At 36.9% G+C, this 10,000-nt stretch overlaps 1 protein-coding gene across 2 annotated transcripts in view; it reads right to left on the bottom strand.

Moving 5' to 3' along the window:
* Nucleotides 1–10,000, bottom strand: part of LOC144972201 (maternal embryonic leucine zipper kinase-like) — an 86,132-nt gene that overhangs the window by 51,144 nt on the left and 24,988 nt on the right. For both annotated transcript variants that reach the window (XM_078913217.1, XM_078913218.1), the window contains exons 4-6: nucleotides 7,037–7,153; nucleotides 2,758–2,901; nucleotides 1,708–1,776 (exon numbers count right to left, since the gene is read on the bottom strand). In XM_078913217.1, the coding sequence (XP_078769343.1) occupies nucleotides 1,708–1,776; nucleotides 2,758–2,901; nucleotides 7,037–7,153 (330 nt within the window). The remainder of the gene's footprint in view (nucleotides 1–1,707; nucleotides 1,777–2,757; nucleotides 2,902–7,036; nucleotides 7,154–10,000) is intronic.

Genomic DNA, 10,000 nt, shown 5'->3' with positions numbered 1-10,000 from the left:
TCTTGATTGTTTGTAGAGTCCAAATAAAAAGCTTTGAGAAAAGAAACAGGATAATCCGTTTCTTCCAAATCTATTCTTGATTGCCAGATTGATAACGACCTTTTTCATCTCGACCCCTAGCAACATCTAAGGCTGCAACACTTCTCTTCCAGATCTAGGCCATCTTCCTCACTTGAGGCCACTATAACCCTGCCTGCCTCTATCAAACTTGAGGCCACTATAACCCTGCCTGCCTCTATCAAACTTGAGGCCACTATAACCCTGCCTGCCTCTATTAAACTTGAGGCCACTATAACCCTGCCTGCCTCTATCAAACTTGAGGCCACTATAACCCTGCCTGCCTCTATCAAACTTGAGGCCACTATAACCCTGCCTGCCTCTATCAAACTTGAGGCCACTATAACCCTGCCTGCCTCTATCAAACTTGAGGCCACTATAACCCTGCCTGCCTCTATCAAACTTGAGGCCACTATAACCCTGCCTGCCTCTATCAAACTTGAGGCCACTATAACCCTGCCTGCCTCTATCAAACTTGAGGCCACTATAACCCTGCCTGTCTCTATCAAACTTGAGGCCACTATAACCCTGCCTGCCTCTATCAAACTTGAGGCCACTATAACCCTGCCTGCCTCTATCAAACTTGAGGCCACTATAACCCTGCCTGCCTCTATTAAACTTGAGGCCACTATAACCCTGCCTGCCTCTATCAAACTTGAGGCCACTATAACCCTGCCTGCCTCTATCAAACTTGAGGCCACTATAACCCTGCCTGCCTCTATCAACCACTCATCTATAATCCCAACCTTCCTTCCTTCCTCCATTCTCTGATGTTCCTGTCCAGAGCCTAGTTGGTCACATTTGAACACCCGGTTCTTACTACTACATTTCCATTTCAACATCTCTTCTCTTACAGGACAAGACAGGTCTTCCAATGTCGTTCATCTTTCAATCTTTTTCTGATATTTTGTTAACTGTGACCAGAACGTTATGACTTTTGGTTCCCTTACTATCAAACTAATAAAGTCGTAAATTTGAAAAACCAACAAGCTATGGCATTATTCTAAATAACCATGGGTACTAGCAGTGGAACTTTTAAAATCTTCAGAGTTCATTTTAAACCTCTATCCTGTGTCAAACCCTCGACTGGCAGAGAGATAAAACAGCCAAAATACAGACAGACGATCTTGGAAGTTTGGATATATCGGCATGTCACCAGAGAGATAAAACAGCCAAAATACAGACAGACGATCTTGGAAGTTTGGATATATCGGCTTGTCATCAGAGAGATAAAACAGCCAAAATACAGACAGACGATCTTGGAAGTTTGGATATATCGGCTTGTCACCAGAGAGATAAAACAGCCAAAATACAGACAGACGATCTTGGAAGTTTGGATATATCGGCTTGTCACCAGAGAAATAAAACAGCCAAAATACAGACAGACGATCTTGGAAGTTTGGATATATCGGCATGTCACCAGAGAGATAAAACAGCCAAAATACAGACAGACGATCTTGGAAGTTTGGATATATCGGCATGTCACCAATCCTTTATCCATGAATATGGAATACAAAAATAATATGCCTTTATTTAAAACCAGACCAGTGAAAACAACAAATGATTTTTGACGGCTGTCTTCATATACACTTAAGTAAGGTAGTCTGTAGTTATACAGTTATTGACCTATGGCCTCCCATAAATGCTTACCTCAGGTTTGGCACAGAGACCAAAGTCAATCAACTTGATGTCTTGTTTTTCATCCAAAAGTAAATTTTCCTGAAATCAAATGAGCAGCAATCACAGGTTCATTCAGTCGACTACAAAATCACCACAATAGTTTATTTGAATCACACAGGTTCATGCATTCGACTACAAAATCACCACAATAGTTTATTTGAATCACACAGGTTCATGCATTCGACTACAAAATCACCACAATAGTTTATTTGAATCACACAGGTTCATTCATTCGACTACAAAATCACCACAATAGTTTTTTAGTAGTAGCAGTAGCAGTAGTAGTAGGAGTCGTAGTAGTAGTAGTAGTAGAAGTAGTATTAGTAATAGTAGTAGTAGTAGATAGTAGTAGTAGTTAGTAGTAGTAGTAGTGAGTAGTAGTAGCAGTTAGTAGTAGTAGTAGTAGTAGTAGTAGTGTAGTAGTAGTAAGTAGTAGTAGTAGTAGTGAGTAGTAGTAGTAGTAGTAGTAGTAGTAGTAGTATGTTAGTGAGTATGTAGTAGTAGTAGTGTATGTAGTAGTAGTAGTAGTTAGTAGTAGTAGTATAGTAGTAAGGTAGTAGTATAAGTAGTTAGTAGTAGTAGTAGTAGTAGTAAGTAGGTAGTAGTAGTAGTATAGTAGTAGTAGTAGTAGTAGTAGTAGTAGTAGTAGTAGTAGTAGTAGTAGTAGTAGTAGTAGTAGTAGTAGTAGTAGTAGTAGTAGTAGTATAGTATAGTAAGTAGTAGTAGTAGTATAGTATGTAGTAGTAGTGACATTTGAAAAGGTTGCGTAATAGCAAGTTAGCATCCATTGAATACTAAATACCACTATAGCTTTACATATTTAAATACAACTACAGCTTTACATATTTAAATACCACCATAACTTGACTGATTTAAAATACCACGACTACTTTATATCTGCCATATCTTTCTAGTTTTAAGTATTTGACCAAGACAGCAGTAAGGTATGGGTTCAATGAATGGAAGAAATTGTGGGTGGAAATAAACGGAGTGTTGTCAAAGAGTTGAAGGAAATCTTACTGGTTTGAGATCTCGATGGGCCAAGCCTGCGTGATGAATATAATGAACAGCAGCAACAATCTGGCGAAAGAAAATCCTGGCTTCATCTTCGTCCAGTCTGTCCTTGGACACAATATAATCAAACAACTCACCCTCTGGACAGTACTGTCAACAAAAAAAAAAAGAAATTACAAATAATTATCATTAGCTAAGTCAAAAATAGAATTTACAAACATCAATTTACTGATAAACATCATTAACTATTGACTCCATATCACAGGTCTGCCCTGACTTTCTGGTCCTGTCATATGCAGGGATGGATTGACACCCCCCCCCCCCCCCCCCCCCCCCCCCCCATGTTTGAAAATGTACTGTGTAAGAATTGGACATATAATCCTGGAATGTTTGAATGTACTGTGTAAGAATTGGACATATAATCCTGGGATGTTTGAATGTACTGTGTAAGAATTGGAGATATAATCCTGGAATGTTTGAATGTCCTGTGTAAGAATTGGACATATAATCCTGGGATGTTTGAATGTACTGTGTAAGAATTGGACAAATAATCCTGGGATGTTTGAATGTACTGTGTAAGAATTGGACAAATAATCCTGGGATGTTTGAATGTACTGTGTAAGAATTGGACATATAATCTTGGGATGTTTGAATGTACTGTGTAAGAATTGGACAAATAATCCTGGGATGTTTGAATGTACTGTGTAAGAATTGGACAAATAATCCTGGGATGTTTGAATGTACTGTGTAAGAATTGGACATATAATCCTGGGATGTTTGAATGTACTGTGTAAGAATTGGACATATAATCCTGGGATGTTTGAATGTACTGTGTAAGAATTGGACAAATAATCCTGGGATGTTTGAATGTACTGTGTAAGAATTGGACATATAATCCTGGGATGTTTGAATGTACTGTGTCAGAATTGGACAAATAATCCTGGGATGTTTGAATGTACTGTGTAAGAATTGGACATATAATCCTGGGATGTTTGAATGTACTGTGTAAGAATTGGACATATAATCCTGGGATGTTTGAATGTACTGTGTAAGAATTGGACAAATAATCCTGGGATGTTTGAATGTACTGTGTAAGAATTGGACATATAATCCTGGAATGTTTGAATGTACTGTGTAAGAATTGGTCATATAATCCTGGGATGTTTGAATGTACTGTGTAAGAATTGGACAAATAATCCTGGGATGTTTGAATGTACTGTGTAAGAATTGGACAAATAATCCTGGGATGTGTAAGAATTGGACAAATAATCCTGGGATGTTTGAATGTACTGTGTAAGAATTGGACAAATAATCCTGGGATGTTTGAATGTACTGTGTAAGAATTGGACAAATAATCCTGCAGGCCTGTAAATGGTTGGTGACAAAATTGTCGGAACTTTTTGAACACGTGAAAATAGACACAACAGGACAAAAATATGGACACAACACAGACATGACACGTCAATTGACTAGTCAAATCATGTCACTTTCCCCGACTTATTTATAACGAGGTCCTTATTTTATGGTACCAAAACAAAAAAAATCCCAATTATTTGAGGTCCCAGGTCTGAGTTAGTTGTAAAATGAAAGGAAGAGAACAATTCCTACCCTTTTGAAGGATGTGTATCTAGACGTCAAGTGCTCGACACAGGAAGCTGCGTATCTTCGCTCCTGTTTGTGTTAAATGTTTACGCTGATTCTTTCGTTTATTTGGATTAATTCTTATAGAAGAATAAGAAGAAGAAAGAAGAAGAAGAAAGAAGAAGAAGAAGAAGAAGAGAGAAGAAGAAGGAAGAAGAAGAAGAAGAAGAAGAAGAAGAAGAAGAAGAAGAAGAAGAAGAAGAAGAAGAAGAAGAAGAAGAAGAAGAAGAAGAAGAAGAAGAAGAAGAAGAAGAAGAAGTAGAGGTGGTGCGAGAGCTTTTGAAGAAGAATATATATTTCGAAGAAAAATAATTATTTCGTATTTTTTTTTTCCGTCTTACATCCGGACGGAACCAAAGAAATATAGAGACTGAGAAATAAGAACCGGAGATATGCATGTGTGTCGGTAGCAAAATAGAGAGAAACCTTCCGGTCCGGTTCGACACACTTCTGTGTGTGTGTGTTATTTACTGACTAGGTGTGTGTGTGTGTGAAGACGACTCGCGCGAACTTCGCGACCTCTCTCTCGCTGGCTGTGGCACAGTAGCCAGGCAGTGAATACATCCACGGCTAGCGGAGCGTGTAGGTGGCATGATAATATTATTGCTTTTGTTTTTTTTTGTCTTTGTTGCGACAAATAAAAAGTTTTTTTTGTTTTGTTTTTTTTTAAGTCGGCATTTGAAACGGAATAAAATCTATTTTTTTTCGAGGAACGAAATAAAAGTCTGTTGTTTTCTTTTTTATTGGTTCTGTTCTTTGACGTTACGAATTTTATTTTTACAATTATATATATATATATATTTTTTTAGCACTTATAGAGCAAAATCGTACTGTCGGAAATCCGACAATAGACGGAAGATTTACAGGCCTGATCCTGGAATGTTTAAATGTACTGTGTAAGAATTGGACAAATAATCCTGAAATGTTTGAATGTACTGTGTAAGAATTGGACAACTAATCCTGGGATGTTTGAATGTACTGTGTAAGAATTGGACATATAATCCTGGAATGTTTGAATGTACTGTGTAAGAATTGGACAAATAATCCTGGGATGTTTGAATGTACTGTGTAAGAATTGGACATATAATCCTGGGATGTTTGAATGTACTGTGTAAGAATTGGACATATAATCCTGGGATGTTTGAATGTACTGTGTAAGAATTGGACAAATAATCCTGGGATGTTTGAATGTACTGTGTAAGAATTGGACATATAATCCTGGGATGTTTGAATGTACTGTGTAAGAATTGGACATATAATCCTGGGATGTTTGAATGTACTGTGTAAGAATTGGACAAATAATCCTGGGATGTTTGAATGTACTGTGTAAGAATTGGACAAATAATCCTGGAATGTTTGAATGTCCTGTGTAAGAATTGGACATATAATCCTGGAATATTTGAATGTACTGTGTAAGAATTGGACAAATAATCCTGGGATGTTTGAATGTACTGTGTAAGAATTGGACAAATAATCCTGGGATGTTTGAATGTACTGTGTAAGAATTGGACATATAATCCTGGGATGTTTGAATGTACTGTGTAAGAATTGGACATATAATCCTGGGATGTTTGAATGTACTGTGTAAGAATTGGGACAAGACAACAAGACTCATGAAGTTTTTGCAGGGAAAGCAACATTTTGAATAATGAATTGACCACAACTAAAGAACAAACAATTTCCTATGGATGAATAAAGTATTATTATTATTATTATTATTATTATTATTATTATTATTATTATTATTATTATTATTATTATTATTATTATTATTATTATTATTATTAAGATTGGGATTTATGAGATACACAGATTCTTCTAAAGTGAACTTTCCATGAATAGTAACAACAACATTCCAGGTTTACAGTATTGGCAAGAGTACAAACAAACACAATTATTTTTTTTTTTTAATTAAAAAAAAATAAATAAATAAAAAAGAACAAAAAAAAAACATTTTAAAAAATGTAAAAATCCATAAAATCCAGTGGTATATTTGTAACGTGACTAGAGTATAATAACTACTGAAAACAGCTTGTCGATCCAGTAACGATGAGGTTTGTGGTTCAATACCTAGTCAAGTTTGTTTTCTTTTTGTTTTTAAGGGTTTTACGGCGCTTGCAACACATTTAGGTTATATCAGCGCCAGTAAAAAGGAAGAAATAGTAAAAAGTTCTAGAATTACAATTAAAGCACCCAAGAAAAGGTAAGAAATAGGGGAACTGGGAACAAATAGGGATCAGATGTAGATTCCAAGAGCACACTATCAAAGTAAATAGTTTGAGATCACCTATAAGTCTCATCCAGACACAAGTACAAAATCCAACAAAGAGGAATACACTCAAATGCTTACATTATGCTGTCAAAATATCAAACAGAGAGATGATTTACAAGGAAAAAAATATCATCTCCCAAAACAATAACTATGTATTTGACTGTTTCCCTCCCAGTTAGGACTCGGGCCAGGGCCAGGACAAAACCAAGTAATCTCATTCCAAGACAAAGAAAGAAAGCATGTTGGAAAACAGATATAAGGAGATAGAAGACACGGTATGTACCTCCCTGCCCACTGTGGAGGTAGGGAACCCCACCCAGTACCTAGTCAAGGAAAATGGAATAAAATGTATGATCTGTGTAAATGCATTACCTCTAAGACAAGATAAAATCTGTGTTCTGTCTCAATGACCTGAAACAGCTTACATATGTGTTGATGACAAAGTTCCTTCATGGCAGAGATTTCTGTTGTCACTCGAGGCAGTTCAGGCTGAAAGATGACAGGACAATAAATAAAAATTAATGTCAACTAGTCTCAGGTTTGATCTTTATTCTTTTTTTGACTGGTCGATCAACAAAGACAGTATCAGACAGAAGATGCAAGTGTAACACAAACCGCAAACCACATTGAATACTCATGTCAATGAATTTAGAAACAAAACAGGAAATGAATTCATTTCTACTCCTCCTTACCCCAATGGCTGTGACTTATTACCTTACTCATGTTGTCACTGACTTTGTGGTTGCATTGCATGCATCAGCATTATTATTATTATTATCATCATCATCATCATCATCATCATCATCATCATCATCACTAATTATTTTATTATTATTATATTATTTATTATTATTATTATTATTATTATTATTATTATTATTATATTAACATAATTATTATTATTATTACCATCATCATCATCATCATCATCATCATCATCATCACTATTATTATCATTATTATTATTATTATTATTATTATTATTATTATTATTATTATTATTATTATCATCATCATTATTATTATCATTATTATTATTATCATCATCAGTATTATTACAGTCCCAGGTTGTTTGGTTCCTGACAAATTGTTCCAATTAAGAGGCACCCATGAAATTGAGCAATTTTTCTGAGTTTTTTCCATAGTCATGCATTTATCCAGACTTGTGAAACCAGGCATGTCAATGATAACAACAGCGATTATCAGACAATGATATTTCAATTATAACAACGTTTATCAGCAGGGGTGAGAATGACTGGTCACAAAAAAGGAGGAAATTTGTCATCGTGAAGATCATGACCCATCCATGCGACCATAACCTATAAATTTGAATTTCACTAAAATTCACTGAGATGTGATCCAAAATTTGTCTAGCAGCAATTTCTGGCACGACTCGGTGGAATTTTAAAAGTTGAAAGTGTAATTACAACATTTGGTGGTTGTAGTAAGGATGATGATGTTGTGGTGGTTGTAGTAGTAGTGATTGTAGTAGTAGTGGTCGTATGAATGATTGTGTGGTGGTGGTTGCAGAGACGCCAACTTTAAATTTGGCTCACAGGAGTTTCAGACACCACTCGTAGGAATTTCAATGCCGAAAGAGGAATTTCCGCACACAAGAAAAATGAATTGGAATGATATTGTGTTTACATATTGTATAGTTCTAAATAGATAACTGATAACTGATAACTGAATTATATTATGATACATAAACACGTTGCCAAATACAATCCCAAAGTTTCCTTATTTAAAATGAAGTAAAGTGCCAAAACCTAATGGTAGAGATTGTAGTATTGGTGGTAATGTGGTGTTGGTGGTTATAGTAATGATGAAGATGTGATAGTGGTTGTTGTTGTTGTAGTAGTAGTGATGATGATATGGTGGTGGTGGTGGTGGTTGAAGTAGTAGTTGTAGTGATGATGATGTGGTGGTCGTATAGTGGTTGTAGTAGTTGTGGTCGTGATGATAATGATGTGGTGGTAGTGTTGTTGATGTGGTGGTGATGGTGGTACAAATGGTAGTGATGATATTGTGGTAGTGGCGGTAGTGATGATAATGTGGTGGTGGTTGTAGTAGTAGTGGTAGTGATGATGATGATGTAGTGGTGGTTGTAGTAGTAGTGGTAGTGTTGATGATGATGTAGTGGTGGTTGTTGTAGTAGTACTAGTAGTAGTTGTAGTGATGATGATGTGGTTGTAGTAGTAGTTGTAGTGATGATGATGTGGTGGTGGTTGTAGTAGTAGTGGTAATGATGATGTGGTGGTGGTTGTAGTAGTAGTGGTAGTGATGATGATGATGTGGGGTGGTTGTAGTAGTAGTGGTAGTGATGATGATGATGTAGTGGTGGTTGTTGTAGTAGTGGTAGTGATGATGATGATGTGGGGTGGTTGTAGTAGTAGTGGTAGTGATGATAATGATGTGGTGGTGGTTGTAGTAGTAGTGGTAGTGATGATGATGATGTAGTGGTGGTTGTTGTAGTAGTAGTACTAATAGTAGTTGTAGTGATGATGATGTGGTTGTAGTAGTAGTTGTAGTGATGATGATGTGGTGGTGGTTATAGTAGTAGTGGTAATGGTGATAAGGTGGTGGCTGTAGTAGTAGTGGTAGTGATGATGATGATGTAGTGGTGGTTGTTGTAGTAGTAGTACTAGTAGTAGTTGTAGTGATGATGATGTGGTTGTAGTAGTAGTTGTAGTGATGATGATGTGGTGGTGGTTGTAGTAGTAGTGGTAATGATGATGTGGTGGTGGCTGTAGTAGTAGTGGTAGTGATGATGATGATGTAGTGGTGGTTGTTGTAGTAGTAGTACTAGTAGTAGTTGTAGTGATGATGATGTGGTGGTGGTGGTTGTAGTAGCAGTGGTAGTGATGATGTGGTGGTGGTGGTTGTTGTAGTAGTAGTGATGGTGATGATGTGGTGGTGGTGGTGGTTGTAGTAGTAGTGGTAGCGATGTTGTAGTGGTGGTTGTAGTAGTAGTGGTAGTTGCAGTGATGATCATGTGGTGGTGGTGGTTGCAGTAGTAGTGGTAGTGATGATGTGGAGGTGGTGGTGGTGGTTGTAGTAGTAGTGCTAGTGATGATGAGGTGGTGGTGGTGGTTGTAGTAGTAGTAGTGGTAATGATGATGTGGTGGTGGTGGTTGTAGTAGTAGTGGTAGTGATGATGTGGTGGTGGTGGTTGTAGTAGTAGTGGTAGTGATGATGATGATGTAGTGGTGGTGGTTGTAGCAGTAGTGGTAGTGATGATGTAATGGTGTTGGTGGTGGTTGTAGTAGTAGTGGTATTGATGATGTAATGGTGTTGGTGGTGGTTGTAGTAGTAGAGGTCGTGATGATGATGTGG

Source organism: Berghia stephanieae, chromosome 5 (genome assembly GCF_034508935.2).
Source record: "Berghia stephanieae isolate SIO BIC M18660-M18661 chromosome 5, UCSD_Bste_1.3, whole genome shotgun sequence".
Taxonomy (NCBI): domain Eukaryota; kingdom Metazoa; phylum Mollusca; class Gastropoda; order Nudibranchia; family Aeolidiidae; genus Berghia; species Berghia stephanieae.
The sequence above is the reverse complement of the archived record's forward strand: the minus strand, read 5'-3'. Positions and strand labels throughout refer to the sequence as shown.